The sequence below is a fragment of the Odontomachus brunneus genome, unplaced genomic scaffold (assembly GCF_010583005.1).
Source record: "Odontomachus brunneus isolate Ranch 3 - 2012 unplaced genomic scaffold, Obru_v1 Obru_scaffold_199, whole genome shotgun sequence".
Taxonomy (NCBI): domain Eukaryota; kingdom Metazoa; phylum Arthropoda; class Insecta; order Hymenoptera; family Formicidae; genus Odontomachus; species Odontomachus brunneus.
Window position 1 is genome coordinate 121671 of NW_022639649.1, and position 16412 is coordinate 138082.

Below are 16412 nucleotides of genomic sequence, written 5' to 3' on the forward strand. Positions count from 1 at the left end.
GAGAGAGAGAAGCTGCAACAGTCCTGAGTCCTGCCGGTGGCTGATAACGCGGCTCGACTGCGATCCGCGATCTTCGAGGATTTGCAATCTCGCGAATTTCTCGATCGTCGGTGACCTCTTGCGTCTGGCGGCTAGCCAAGCTCTCCTCCTCCTCCTCCCCCTCTTCCTCTTCTTCCCTCATCGTCTCGCTGTCTTCTTGTTCCAGCTAAATTTGCCTCGGCCGCGTGCGTCTAATTCGTCGACGATGACGTTTGTCCAGTCGCGCTACCTCGTGTACGGTCAATAGGAATTCACGACCGCCGCCGCCGCCTCCGGGCCGACGTCGTCGCTGATTTACTTTCGCGCGCCGCTCGCGAGACGGCGATCCCATGCAAGCGTGTAAACATAATTAGGGTCAGCGTGCTCACGGAGACGACGATGACGACAACGTCGTCGTTGTCGTCTATGCGGGAATGTTTCGTCGGTATTCATCGCTAGTTCGCAATTTCGTGCTCGAACGTAACGCAATGTAACGCAACGTAATGCAACGTGAAGCGCGACCTCCTCCCCCCGACAGACACGCAATCCTCGCGTGCCTGTTTGTTGCGACGCTAAATCGCACGTCGCACGCTAAATTCGCAGTTGCAGCGTCAATTCAAGCAAGACTTTCAACGCGAAGCATCGATCAGCGATATCGACAGCCATCGGAAACTGTTACGTCACACCCAGGAAAATATAATTTCATCTTTGGCGGAATTCTCTTATACATATATCGCAATTCTTCTGAAATAAAAGGAAAAAAACGCGCGAATTATCACAGATAGACACACCCAGAAACAAATTTAGTATTCACTTAAGATTAAGGTACTCGAATTAATGACCATTATTTCATATATAAACAACGACATGAACTTTTATTACAAGAATTCTCAAGTCTTGAATTTCGATAATATTATAGTTTTATTTGTATATTATAGTCTTATGAAAAGTGCAGTATGTTTATTTTAGTGATCATAATAACTTCTTTCTACATTTAATATCATATTTTCAATTCAATATTTTATGCTTTCCATTAATCGAAATTAGTTTTTAATAATAGATTTTTCAGATTTATCTTTATTTAACGTTATGTAATATCACTTGAAGATTAATCTGTCAAAAATAGAGATATCTTCCAAATAAGAATATTCCTTTTTTGTGCAAACTTAGATCAGAAAAGCCAATACAAGCCCATGCAAGAAGTTATAATTTTCAAGTTATTTTAAAAAACTCGATTTTTAGAGTAAATTATGCTCCGTGGGGCTTTAGAAAAAAAAAGGATTCCACACACACGCAACTTTGATCCTTGCGAGCGTAGAAAAGGGGAAAGAGAGACGGTGGAAAGCCAACGGCGAAACTCGTCAACTTGTCCAAGAGACGTTGGCATTTCGTCCGGGGAACGTCGTCTAAGTTTAGAGGGAGCGGCGGTGAGACGCATACCTGCTCGCCCAGAAGACTCTAACAGTGACATTATCTTGAGGTCAGACAGTGTCAGGGCGGACGACATGGAGCGCGGTGTCTGGGTGGACATCGGCTACTTGTGCATCCCGGCGCTAATTATAGGCACTCTCGCGCCAATTCCGCCGCGATATTCGTCTCGTGCGCCTCTTACGACGGCTTCCTCGTTCGTGGACTTTTCCCGTCCACGAATGCGATGATATACATCAACGCGCTTAACGGACCAGCATCCGTTTCATCGGCCGTGGATGGTGGATGGTCGTGTATCGCGATGAAAAAAAAAAAAAAAAACACGCCGCGATTATACCGCTCGTTTGGAGTGATCGTCCTCGACAGCTGGTGTAATTTACGAATTATATCTTTTATTACGATAACTGGCGTCGAGTGCACGTGTGTCCATCTCTCGTCTCTGTAGCGATCCGACCCGGATCTCTGTTGATGATCGCTGAACTTTTCCATAGTAACGAAGCGCGCTTTAGCACCTAATGGAATCTATGAGAGAGAGGATTCATCACACATGGTTTCAAACAATACTCTAAACTAATGGAATATTTCTTTTGTTTTTATCGTTGCAGGAAGTCGGCAGCATTATCGGGAAAAAAGGAGAGATTGTCAAGAGGTTCCGCGAAGAGGTTGGTGTCAATCACGTCCTTGTTGCATGAGAGACTTGTGTTCCGATGATGTGGAGAGAGAAAGAAAGAGAGAGAGAGAGAGAGAAAAAACGAGAGTCACGCGTTATCGTCACCGTAACTTCACGTATCAGAGCCCGATACTTTGCATGAAAACATGTAAATTGTTATTACAGTCTCGCGACCGGTCGGTTTCTCAGCTATCAAAGACACGCAGATACGCTAACACGTTTTTTGTCTCTTCACCTTCTTCATCATTCTCTCAAATTGTTCATGCAACGTCGCTGAGAGATGTGTCGCGCGTCACTCTCTGTAATCTTTTACAGCACGAACTAAAAAAATATACGCCGGAACGACATTTATCAGCTCGGCGAAATCCCTCAAAATCGCGGACATCGATCGTCGAATGCTGGCGCGACTGAAAATAACTCTTCTCTCTCTCCCTCACACACATACATACATTCACACTCTCAGTGGACGCTCGAGAATCCCGCGATCGGTAATATTTCTTCGTTCGCAGTCCGGCGCGAAGATCAATATCTCTGACGGTTCCTGTCCGGAGCGGATAGTGACTGTCACCGGACCAACCAACTCGATCTTCAAGGCGTTCACGCTGATATGCAAGAAATTCGAGGAATGGTGCTCTCAGTTCCACGACATTCAGGGCGGTGGTGCTGGTGGCGGTGGCGGCGTTTCGAGGCCGCCCATCACGCTCAGACTGATCGTGCCAGCCTCACAGTGCGGCTCCCTCATCGGCAAGGGCGGCTCCAAGATCAAGGAGATCCGCGAGGTCACTGGTGCCTCCATCCAGGTCGCATCCGAGATGTTACCGAATTCTACGGAACGTGCAGTAACCATATCCGGTACCAGCGAGGCGATTACGCAGTGCATATATCATATCTGCTGCGTTATGCTAGAGGTACGTACGCTGATAGCTCCGAGAAATTATCACTAATATGATGTCACATCACATGATCGCATATAGCCGGCGCGATGTCCTCTCGTGTGCAGGTCAAATTCGTCAAACTGAACGAAAGAGCAAGTCCTCTACCATTTTTACAAACAACCACATAAATTTTCGAGATATAAAGGACAGATAGTACTGTACACGCCTCCACTGTCTAGCATTACGTACTGTCCGCCATTGCCAAGAGATTGTCAATTGATTCAGGCACCTTAGATGAGATTCCATATCGGGCAGTCTGAAGAACCTGTTCCATCGCGTCACACACACTCATTGGCTAATTTTCAGTAATTAATATCTCAAAACTTTACGCGGCTGTTTGCTTTTTCTTTTAATTTGACGAGTTCTACTTGCACACGAGAGAATGTGTGCGTTGCGCCGTGCACAGAGAGAACGACTTATTGAATCAAATAAATGTTTCTTTAGAATAATCCAAACAAATTACTTAATTGACATAACAAAAATATTTCTTTGAAATTAAACCGCAAATAAATATTTTTGTTGCGTCAAACAAAATTTTATTCGATCAATCAAAAAATTCGTTTGGACTGTTCCAAAGAAGTGCTTATTTGATTCAACCAAATCGTTCTCTCTGTGTACATCTTGTATACACGCATACATTTGCTTTATGGTCTCGTCATAGTTCGTACGTTGGATTCTTCTGAACAAATTTGTTACTCCCGGGATCTAAAAGCAAGTCTACACCGTCGCTGTGATGGTAATAAATGAGCGTGTCACTCGACTCGATTAAAGATACATTGCTGGAGTCGTTTGCACGGATATTGTCGTACACCGATGAATAATTGCCGCGCACGCGCGCGCCGACTATTAAAATTTCAATTCGGTACTTACCACGCCGTCAATCGATTCAGTCAGTCTCGGCGGAAGAACGATGGTCGCACCTGAACAATTTCCGGCCTTGCGCGATGTTCGCAATATATATGATAATAATGGCCCGAACGCGCTGAGTGTTTGCCTCGCGTCAAACTTCTCGTCGGCGTTCTCGTATCTGCTCGACCTGCCGTGCAGTTACCTAATCTATCCCCGGGGAGACTAGCAAAATGTTAAGTATGCGAGAATATCGATACCACTACGGCGAACTATGACGAACCAGGTCAACCTATTAAAGTCCAAAATGAATCGATGTTAACTACTACAATTACTCTCCGACGTCTAGTGAAAACACAGACCATATACTGTATCTCCTTATTGTCGCAAAAAAACGCGAAGCTACATGGAAAAAAAAGATACGGTGCACACAGCCAGAGATATTTCGTGAGCGCCATAGTTGCATCATCGCAATTATCTTTGTGTAATGGTATTGTGTACGGTTGATAAGATTCAGTTACTTTGGTACATTAACTACATCAATGTAGTTGCGCGTGATCTGTGGCAACCAGAAATCCGTGACATTTACTACGGATATACTCTGGTTGGAGCATCCAGATATCGTCACTGCTGCAACGCCAGTGACTCAACGATTGCTGCAACGGTTGCAGCAATTGCAGAATCAATTGTTTTATATTTTACTATTGAATTTGGTTAGTATAACCAGATTTATTGTGTGGACCAACCGTTCTGTTTTTTCCATGTATGTTTCCCAAAGTGGTTTGGACTTTAATAGGCTAACAAGATAAAGTCCCATGATGACAAGGTGGATGACGCCGCATGAAAATCCTCTCCGCAGTGGCCTCGACCGGTGTATTCGCACTCGTGCGTGTGTTTTTTTCTGTTTCAGTCCCCTCCCAAAGGTGCCACGATCCCTTATCGCCCCAAACCCCAAGTCGGTGGGCCAGTGATCCTGGCTGGTGGGCAAGCCTACACCATCCAGGGTAATTACGCGGTGCCCGCCCACTCGGACGTAAGTACAGTATTACCATTGCCCGCGCCCGCTGCCGGGCACACCCCGCCCTCGCTGAACACCCAAACTTTGGCGACCTCGCCCTTCGCGGCCCACCCCTCGTCCTCGGCCTTCGCCGCTTCTCACGGGCACCCGCTCCTATCCACGGCCCACCTTACGACCCCACATCATCCTCTCCACCCAAACCCCTTACACGCCAGCGTGGCAGGCCTCGCCGACCCCCTGCTGAAGAGTGGACACTTGCAGGCAGCCCTCCCGCCCGCACACCTCGTGGCAGACGCCGTAAGTCTTTTGTTTTTCGTGATCCGCCCTCTCCCGTACCTTTTCTCTCTCTCGATCATCACCATCACCACGATTACCATCGTCATCACCGTCACCACCACTACCGTCACTACCATCATCGTCACTCTCTCACCTTGTACTACACCACCCCTACCCGATAACAAACATAAACTTACGATGGATTTCCGTTCCGCCTGTCCGAAGATCGATACACCTTCTACCCTTCGTGTTCTCGGTGTGCCCTCGTTGTACACTATCCTCGGTATATTCGACCAAATTTCACCACGACGGCTACGGCTAGAGATTGGAACGATCGCGAGGGAGAAGTCCATCGGTCCGCGATGAAACGGGTCGCATGTGTCACGCACTGAGAGGAGAAATGGTTAATGTTGCTAGAGTTACAGTTATTTTCTGCTTCAATCATATATTTTTTGTTGATTTAATTAACAAAAAGATAGTAGTAGCAGCATGCATATAAAGTTATTATTTATTACTTACTGTCTACTCTAGTATACATCTACTATTATTATTCATCTATCTACTACTATTATTCATCTATCTACTACTATTAGTACTACTGCTACCACTACTACTGCTATTTACTACTTATTATTACTTACTAAGGTTATAGTTACTATCGCTAAACATTTACTACAAAAATAGTTGACAAAAATCTTTCACTATGCGATTATATTATAGTTACAAATACCATTTCTTTCTCAGTGCGCGCGAAGGGATGAGATTTATCTGGGTAATTGTGTAATCGGTTGTTTGGATACAGCGAGGCGCCCGGATGTTACTGCGAATCGAATCTGCGCAGCACTCTACTTGTTCATTCGTTTTTCGGTTTCTCGATAATTTACCTTCATCGCGTTTCGAGGTGGAGGAGGAGGAGGAATCGCGGCGGAGCAGCGGTGACTGTTTACGGTGCTACTCGTAGTAACTACTCGGGATTACCTTGTGGTTAGGTTTGCGGCCTTGATGGAGGAGGGAGAGGAGAGGGCGGGGGTGGGGTGGAAAGTTTTATAGATTAACGAAATGGTCCAGCGTGCGTGTAGTTGCTCGTTCGTCGGATAGCGGTGGCTAAACAGCGGTTTACGTTAAGGACGGCGGTAGGGGTAGTTGCGAAAAGTTCGCGAATTAACGCGGCTACGTTTTATTCGTGTGCGCGCGTTCTTGTTCGCGGTTCGCCGATGTTAATTTAATCCGCGCTCCGACGAGATAGAGGGAAGGAGGGAGGGAGGAAGCGAGAGGGTAGGGAGAGAGAGAGAGAGAGACAGCTTTATTCCTTTTTAAATTACCGCTTCTCGCGGAGGTAATTCACCGAGAAGAAGCCGGACAACGCCGATGTAGTTCACCTCGCGGAGTGAAAAATCGCATGAAGGGGGAGGGAGAGGGAGGCAAAGAGAAAATGACGAAGCAACAAAAACGACGAGGGAGGAATCTCCGTTCCGACCTCGCGACGCTATATCCCGGATTCGCGAGGTCGTTCCAATTTCCACCGAACGCCGCCGTGCAAGCTCGCGATATCTTTATCAGTATCGGTAAACGCCCCTTCACTATTGTCTATAGGCCACCTGGTCCCCCTGTCCCTCTCACGAGACTCTCTTTTGCAATCCCTCGTCCTCCTCCGCGTACATGCATTTAACACACCTTAGCTTTCTGCTCGATACCCTTTCTCGCGCGCGATCACGAGCTCCTCGTTCGGGAACACCCCCGTCTCGCGGCGCCACGCCACGCCGCGAATTCTTCGAGGGTAGGAGCGATTTTTGATCGAACCAGCAGCTCTGATCGCGCATCTTACCCTCCGACGTCTCTTGATCGCGTGACTTAGACTTGGAATTTCCGCATTTTCGATTAAACGTTCTGGTACAAATTACTAAAGAGGTAGTAAATTTAATGATTTACCGAATATACGATATGAAAAGCACTCAAGTGATTATAATAATTTTAGTAGTAAAAGGTCGAACATTAATATAATATTTTTAAACAAATATACAGTAATTTCAGCCGCAATGCTTTTATGATCCAAGATTTATAAAATTTTATGGTTATAATTTGTGGTTTTTTCCTGCAATATTTTCTCCGTAGAAAATGTACATTTTTCATACATCCAGCAGGTGCAGTTAAGCTTCTTGCCTGCACCGTGATTGTAAAAGAGACTTTTACGATTAAAACTGTGAACAGATGCCGTTAATCGCAAGAGAAACGAGGTTTTTCTCGAATATCACTGACTCAGGAGAATGCCAATAATTATGTGATTCACCCTATAATTTCTTTTTTTCATTCGCGAGTCCGTGAGTTTTAATAACCGGGCAGTAATCAGCGAAATATTTCTTGCCTCAAGTTCTCTCGCGATACCGTCGAAGTCACGCGAGATCCGCGAGCTTCTCGCTTTTCATGTGATCCGCACGTGTCGTTGCGTGCACGCTTTTCTCTCTCTTGTCCCTTTTCTTCTGTCTCTTTCTTTCACTCTCCTCTTTCTCTTTCTCCTCTCTCTTTCTGAGTTCTAAACGTTTCACCGACGCTTCTAACGAGTTCTCGATCTGAGCCTGTGTGTGTACACGTGTGTGTCTCTCCTTCCCGTATGCTTGCGGTTGGTAGTGGGTTGATCACCTCAAGAATTGCTTGCCGTCCTTCACAGTGCATAGAAGGATTCGTTGATGCATGCCACGTAAAATGTGCGCGATTGCGCGACATGCGAAATCGAGCTCCGATAGCACGTTGCGGAGAAGTTCGCGGCGTCCCCTCGATTGACGCCCGAGAGTACATTCACTTGTTACAAATTATGACCTACTCATGAAATTATATTCAGAATGTGACAATCTTGACTATATCTGAGCCCCACGAAGGCACGCTTGTTTTGGGGCATCGCTGGCTAGAGCCGCTATTTAGGGTTCGCCTAATCAATACTAATTTCTACTCGGGTAAAGTGACCTTTGGGATCGCGCGATTAGGCAACATTTGTAAAATATTCTTCTTGTTCTCTAACAATTAATAAGTAATCTTAAAGTGAACGTGACATGCGAACTTTCTTATAGCCTGTCTCATGATTTTGTCACGTCAATTTTACGGCTATTTGTTAATCGTTAAAGGAGAGTTCTCAGAATATTTTACAAATGTGCTCAATCGGTCACAAGTGTCGTACACATTATTTGTCACTTCGAGGTGTTCCGCAAGAGTTTCGGGTATACATTTTTCATTAATCAAGATGGCCGCGGCGAGAGGTCACAGAAGCCTCAATTCGAGAAATTTACCAGTGTTATCCTTTTTTTCTTTTCGTTGCATCTTTGTGTTAAGTGTATTTGATCGCGTTCCTTTTTGGGTTCTGATCACTGGTAAGGCAAACTCAATATTAGACCTCGGATTGAGCATTCACTCGCAACTTGGTAGCCGGAGGCTTCGCGTCGTGCATTCAGCCGCGCTGTATTTACACCGTTCCGCCGATGATGATCGTATCGAACGATCCAATTAGCCGCTTCTGACTCTCTTACGCACAGCCTGCTTTCTCCACGTGTATTGTTGTTCCGCATTTCCTCGCGAGGCAGGCCCAGGATATGCGTATGAGAATCGATTGGCGACTGCGGGCGACTTGAATCCGACATCGCGGATCGGCAGCGTGCTTGAGCGAGGCGAAACGATCCACGATTTCGGCACGATCATCGTCCGAGAGCGACGTTCTCAGCGCACAGCGAGACGCGAGTTTACTTCGAGTCTCGCGACGAACGAACAAACAATCGGGAGCCTGCTTTAGCATGAACGCTTGCTCACGAATCATACAGTGGATTCGTCATGGCTTGTCGTTGGATCCGTTCGGAGAGAAAGAGAGTGAGTGAAAGAGAAAGAGAGAGAAAGAGAGTGAAAGGGAGAGACGCTTGAAAGGTCCCAAGATGTCATTACCACCACGAGTCTCCTCGACAAGTGGCTTCCGATCAACCAGGAGGCCGAGTCGATATCGGCGAGTAGCCGAACACTATGATGCCGAGCTTGCTATGGTGGTGGTGCTCTGACAATCCACTCGTCCGGCCGATCGATCGGCAGATGCCATGAAACGCCAGCCTGATAAATACCCGCAGCAACCTCGACGAGTGGCCGCCGAGTAGAAAATGTCGGAACGTTTCGGGAAAAAATGTCGAAGCCCATTCAGTTTCCAAGCACATCGCGCATATTTGTAACTATCTTAATCACGCTGTTATTCTTTTTATTGTTTTCTTTTTTTTTTTTTAATGTCGAGATTATACTTTCATGTCGCGGCTCTTTTATATCGCGAAGTCAAATCCGCGATATTTTCGCAAATATGATCAATTGAAGTTGTATCAATACTTCTTTTCTTTTCTTAGTTTAACAAAAGTTTCTCGTTCTCATATTTTTATCTTAGGAGTGAGATCACCGGTCTACACTGAGAGAAAAAAAATATCTAAGTAAAAGACATTCATTCAGTGGGTGCTAATATATTTAACGTACGCCAATACAGTCTATTTTTTAAATAAGAAAATATACATTTCTACAAAACTTTGATTACAAAAGCAATTACTTTATAGAAATAAAAGAATTTAGATTAAAATAAATATATATATCAATACCTACCGAATAAATATTTTTTTATTTTTCAAATATTTTTTCTCTCAGTGTTACTCGACTGCTGAATGTGAGATGTGCGCCGGGCTGAAGCTATATCGAAGTAATTCTTGTTCGACTGTCATTTCTTCTCAGATCACTCTCTTCTTGATTTGGCTCGTATTCGCGTCGGATTTGCCGCGCGAAGGAGATTCTCCGCGTGATTCGATCGCGCGAATGTTTTCACGCGGCATTATCAGGTTGGCGTGTCGTCGTGTCTCAACCCCCTGTCCTTGTCTTCTCTTTCTGTGCGCTTTTCAACGACCGACGACCGACACGGAGCCCGACTTCCTCAAGTCCGATTTGCTGTTACCCGGGAAACGCGAGTGAACGACGCGATTGTGCGCGACAGGAGAAAGAAAAGAAAAGACGCGAAGAGACAAAGCGGGAACGCGTAACCATCACGTATGATGTGACATCCTGACCACCTTCGGACGTATCTCGCGACTTGATCGGTTCTCTTATATTTTTTTTTCTCTCTCATTTTTCTTTCCACCTTCGTTTTGTTTCCGCTGCTGCTCGATCTTTCTCGTTGTACTCGTCGACTTTGGGAGACGTGGCACCGACGACAGGGTGGGTTTTGATCGACGGAAATGATGGATAGTGATCGTGATATCGAACAACGATAATAATAATGATATTCACTGCGACGGAATCACTACGAACGAAGACGATGCATGCGTGGCACGAGAAGAGGTAGATTTACATAGGTATATAATTATTACTACTTGCGCTTTATATCTACTATCACGATATATCTCCCGTCTTTTATACTTTTCTCAGTTTCTCAGTCTGCTTGACGAATTTTCTCACGGCTTACGATACACGATTACTCTACTACTATTACTACTACTACTACTACTACTACTACAGCCACCACTATACTACTACTACTACTACAGCCACCACTAAACTACTACTACTATTTCGCTTTCTTACGGCCTCGTATACCTCGTTTCTGATTTTGTGTTTTCGTTTCCACTCTTCTCTCTTCTACACTCACACATATAGGTACACGCGGTCCCTAATGCGAAAAGAAAGATCGTTCCCTGCTCTCTCTCCTTTAAAGCTAACTCCCTCTTCCTCCTCCTCGTTCCTCCCGATAATTACGATCGCGAGCAGCGAGCTTATTCCTTTGAGAGAAAGAGAACGCCGTTGGCGGAAAAACGAGCGTGGTTCCGGGATAAATTTACCGCTCATCCTGCGATTGTCCCGAATACTTTATTTCTCCCACAGCTGCGTTGCACACGAGCTCTGCCCCTTTAATTACTTTAAGCTGGCGGTCATATTGCCGATCGAGTTCTCGGATCGACTTTGCTGGCGAGCAGTTTTCACCTCAAAACTTGGCTGCGATACTTCACGTCGACGTCGAGGATGTCGGTGTAAAAGCATCGAGCTCTCGTGATCTCTCAGAGAAGAACGAATTTAGTAGAGAGGTAGTTGCAGTAGTGTGTCCTTCTATTTGGAGGACAGATCTTCTTGATCTGTCCGCGCACCTGCGAGCTTGTGTTTAACTGCAACTTGGCGAGGAATAAAAAGAGATACGGTCCTTTTACAGTCCGCAAACACACATACACATATACATGTACACGTCACACATACATACATACATACATCATATATTTGACATCGCCCTTGTCAGACTGTCGCGCTATGTTTTGTTCGTTTTTTCCTCTTAATCCTGAGTTGCCCATTGTCCTCCTTGGCATCCTGTTTAGAACAGCATGGCTTCCGGCACTCTTTTAGCTAAGAGTCAGCTACGAGTTCGCGTAAGGGTGGGCTGCCCTGTACATCACGTTTCCACTTGAGCACATTTTATAGACTGCCGTCTTATATACGAGAAAGAGAGGCGTTTGCACATTCGCGCGGTAGCGAGACCCGAGAATCGATATATCTCTCACCTAGCGAGGATTCGCGAATCTCGACCGACTCGATCCCCTTCCCCCCGCCGCACTCGCCGATTATTCGACCGACGGTTGAATAACTGAGAACAGACGAGATAATCGTGTTTCTGATTCATTATTGATGTAGACGTGAGAGAGGTTTTCACGTTCTAGACGTATTTCATGAAAGTACAATGACACTGGCGCAATGCTAATGCAATCGCTGAGATACATCGGACTTTGGAGACTTCACAGATCGCTGTGTAGAGAGTGTATGTTGTAAGCTGCGTAATTTGTTGCGAAATTTTATTGTATGTACCGAAGTCGCGAAGTCACAGGGAAATCGTGAAATCGCACGAGATTAGCCTATATATCACAATCAAAACGTGTCTCTCGTACACAATGCAACACGCTGTACGTTACAAGTTTTGCACACGCGTTAGTTTAGATGATAACGTATAAATAGGGAATGAACACACAGTGTTATCGTTCGTTCGTGCAAAATAGGACACGGTACGGCCCCACATCCCGTCTGCGCTACCTATCTCTCATCTCGTCCCTTTCAAGAGAGTCAAGATAGAATGTCAATATTAGTAATTAGGAGAGGTGGAGTTTTCCTCTAAATTGTCCATTCATGCCAAACGATCAATTTATTCTAACATTCGCGAGACATAACATCAGCGCCGGCAACTTACTCTCCAAATTTCTTGGGGCGATATTTTACACGAAAACTAGAGTGTGTGTATCGGAGTCACTCGAATTTGAGTGATTTCTAACTTATATAAAGCAAATTCTTTGCTTTGACTAGTCGAGTGAATATCTTTATGTGTGAAAAAAGCTCTCTTTTTGTGTCTTTCTGTAACTTCCGTGTACGGCCCTTCTTCTCATCGAGTTGTCTCGGAGTAATTTCTGCCACGATTTTCGAAGCACACAAATTCGTCTCTATTCGGTCATTTCACGTCGCGTGCCGTCGTTCCTTATCCTCCGTAAAACATGACTTTTTCTCCCCGAAGCGATACGTATCGTGCTGCTTATCGCGATTCAATCTAATTGCGCGACACGTGGATTTTCTCTCGTCACCGCGATAAATTCGATGCAACGCGGAATTCCCTATTTTTCCGCACGGAATTCTCCCTCAAAAGCGATTGCGCGCCCATTCGATTCAGCTAAGTATGTCGCAGCGTCGGAAACGAGAAAATTTCCCAGGTGAACCGCATTCTTGCAAAATCATGCGAAAGAGAGAGAGAGAGAGAGAGAGAGAGAGAGAGAAGAAGAAGAAGAAGGGAGAGCAAAGGGGGCTTCGAGTAAAGTTAAAATAAAATTCTTGAAATAGCTGCTGGGCCACGCTAGTCCGGGCACACGTGTCGACGTGTAGCAGCGTCGAAAACAATTTTTCCATTCTCCGCAACGTGCAGTAAAAGCGCTAGATGGACAAGCAACGCCGACCGGCGCGACAGGCGTGTGCATATCCTTGTTGAGAATTCCGTCGAAAATTTTTTATTTACTCTCTCCCTCTCCCTCCTTTTTGTTCCACGGTCGCGCGTCGAGTCGGGCTTCCTCAAAAGGTGATTCTTAATTAACTATTTAATGAGAGCGCAGGAGGAGCTTCGTCGTTTCTGACGTCATAATAGCCGCGTTAACGGCCGTCGCTCTTTCGGGAACACGTCGGAAGCAACGAGCCGTCTAAGCTAAAGTAAGGAGAGAGAAAAAAATGAAAAGGAGAAGATCCGAAAATTGTTTTCAGCAACATAGTTTTAGGGAGCGCCGCGACTCTTTTGCGATCCATCTTCCCCTGCGCGTGGAACAGAAAGGAGGAAAGAAGGGCGGGATTTTTTGTCGAGAAGTTGTGGAGCTTGATAATTACCTCTTTGAATATTAATTGACGGCGGAACTTCCCCGTTACTTCTCTCTCGCGATTCAGCCGGCCGCGAGGATCACGATCCATCTTACGTCACGAATTAACAGCCACGCGGTGTGTTCGCGCTCGCACGTCGGTTATTATCGGCGAAAGGACGGCGCAAGGGAGCGGAGGCGAAATCGCGCGATTTAACGGATCCTTGGCGTGGTTAAGAGCGAAAATAGCCATTATAAGTTCGCCCGGCCTGCCACCCGTGCTCCTCGGCCGTTATAACTTTGTCTATCCCGGCGCTTTCGTCGGAACTTTCGCTCCGGTCCGGAGCTCCGGGGCCCGCGCAAGACGACGCATGCGGCTCGTTAAAACGGCCGTCGCGCGAGCTAAGCCGTCGGACCGGTCTCAGGAAGTCGGGAGTTGACTCCATCGATAGATTATTTTACTTGGTGGCTCGAGGAACGCGAGACGAGGACGACGACGACGACACTGGAAGTCTCGTGCTCGAGGTCTTCGCGCTCACGTGCGCCAATGATGATGATTAATGATGAGTAAGCGACCACGTGCGCCGGGAGATCTCCCAGGACCTTATTCTGAACGCGTGGCGAGTATCAGGAAAAAATGTTTGGATGGAATAACGGATCCATATTTCAGCAGAACGAATCAGAATTTTCCGTTTGAAGTTGCCAAAATTCTGTTCAAGTTAATCATGAATCTTGTCGAACAGAATTCTGGTAACTTCAAGCAGAATTTCTGGTTCGTTCATATGTCGCCAGGAAGTTGGTAGAACCAACCAAACTTCTTTTCCCCTATTACCTTTTTAATGCCAAGTTCTGTTTCTCTTATACGAGCGTCAGATGTTTATGATAACATACAAAACTCTTGTGTAAATCAGGTCAAACGAACAAAAAATTTCGCAAACACGGAAGAAAAAATTTGATTAGGTTAATCAAATATCTAGTGAAATATAAACAGACTAGAAATTCCGCTTAAAGTTACCAGATTTTTGTTCAAGTTAACAAAATTTCTGGTTGTACAGGATATTGTTAATTAGAACACAGAATTCTGGTAACTTCAACAGGGATTCCGGTTTATCAAACACTTGGTTAATCCAACAGAATCTCTTTTTCGGTGAACAACCACGTAAAATTCTGAATTATTAATTAAAAAATATTAACAAACGATGGACTATTCACCTTCTTTAATCTCTAAACTATGTAATTATTTGCAAAATGATAAAAGAATAAATTTTATTTAGTTTAACCTGATCTATATACACACACACATAAGAATTTACATGTCATCGTCAGAGACACTCTGTATGACGTTGCTTCAGTTCGAGAATCGGAAAGGCGTATTTAGCATTCGACACGCGTCCAGAATACGGTTTTTCCTCGTCACAAGAGAGTGAACGAATCGATATCTTTCTGTGAATCCAACCTTGAATCAAAAAGAAAAGGGCTCTCGATCGCGAAGCGCGTCCTCGGGCGCGACACGCACGAGGAAGCGGCAGACGGGTTTCACGTGAATATTACGTACCTTTCGGTGTCGTCATATGACCCCTTCATCCCCCCGGGCCCCGTTCTCTTCGTCCGTACGTCCCCCGCCCTGTGAGCGCATACACGACCCCCCGAGTGATCGTTGTCGCCCGCGGCACCCCATTTTTGAGCGATGGATTTCTTCGTCGTTGTTGCAGATGGGCAAGCTGGGAAGTAACCCTCTTGCTGGCTTGGCAGCATTGGGCCTCGGAGGACTGGCTACACCGGCGAATACTGGAGGTCTTAATCCAGCAGGTAAGCAAACGACAGAGCGTAGCCGGCGGACTCTCGCAATTACTCGCGCGGGGCGAGCACTCATTAACGTTACTCTCTCTCTGTTTCTCGTTAGGAAGCTGATGCGGAAAGAATTGGCAATGCGCTTGTTTCTCTCGCGTTCCACTTTACACGGCGTGATGTACACAAAGTCTTGGTTCTTTTAGCTGAATTAGTGCTGCACTAGAACTTTGTCCCTTTTTTCTTCGCGACTCTAAATTATCGATTTTCGATCTTATATGTGTAAATATTGAGAAAATTGCACATTCGGCATCTACACAGGAAATGGTTAAACGTTTATGATTTTATGTACGATAAGTTACGACTAGTGTAGCGGTTTAACTTTCGTGTTTTCCTAGCGAAACGTGTTTGACACGTGTCTTTAGGACATCGGACTGACCCAATGGTTCCATAAAGTTGTCCTTAAAGTGAATATACGAGCAAATGATAGATTTAATTTGAAACTCTGTTCGAAAACACTTGTCAGAGACAAGTTTACTCTTAAATCCGAGTTTAAACTACTATTGAAAAATTATCCCTAAGAAATCGACGTGTGTAGGAGAAATCAAAGTAGAGATATTTTTTTAAATATCTATCGAAAGTTATCTTTGAATTTTCAAAAAGTATATATATTTTGTAAATATTTTTGCTATTTTTTAAATTTATTGCTATTATTTCTTTGTAAAATTCCTTGGCTTTGCAAGGAAACTTCTTTGGGCGAAGACTATTCATAAAAAATTTTCTTATCAAAATCAGTGCGTCAGAGTACGTGATGTTCTCTTGTTAGAGTTATCCAAGTCGTTGTCTCTTCTGCTTGGCTATCAGTCTTTCTTGCGAAACGTTGACTGTATCTGGAAAAGTTGACTAGACGAAGTGGGTGTATCAGGATGTGCGCTTGAAATCGGGAATCACGATCAGTTTTAAAGCCATGCGACGTTCATCACCAACTCCTCGCGAGCAAACTTTATCGATCAGGAAACATCGCGAGAGAGAGAGAGAGAGAGAGAGAGAGAGAGAGAGAGAGAGAGAGAGAGAGAGAG

General features: G+C 45.2%; 1 protein-coding gene across 6 annotated transcripts in view; it reads left to right on the forward strand.

Moving 5' to 3' along the window:
* The window catches only part of LOC116852000 (poly(rC)-binding protein 3), a 158769-nt gene that overhangs the window by 118275 nt on the left and 24082 nt on the right, over positions 1–16412 (forward strand). For 3 of the 6 annotated variants that reach the window (XM_032831949.1, XM_032831951.1, XM_032831948.1), the window contains exons 3-6: positions 2052–2108; positions 2626–3024; positions 4808–5212; positions 15258–15354. In XM_032831949.1, the coding sequence (XP_032687840.1) occupies positions 2052–2108; positions 2626–3024; positions 4808–5212; positions 15258–15354 (958 nt within the window). The remainder of the gene's footprint in view (positions 1–2051; positions 2109–2625; positions 3025–4807; positions 5213–15257; positions 15355–16412) is intronic. The other 3 variants (XM_032831952.1, XM_032831950.1, XM_032831953.1) reach the window with 1 other exon arrangement.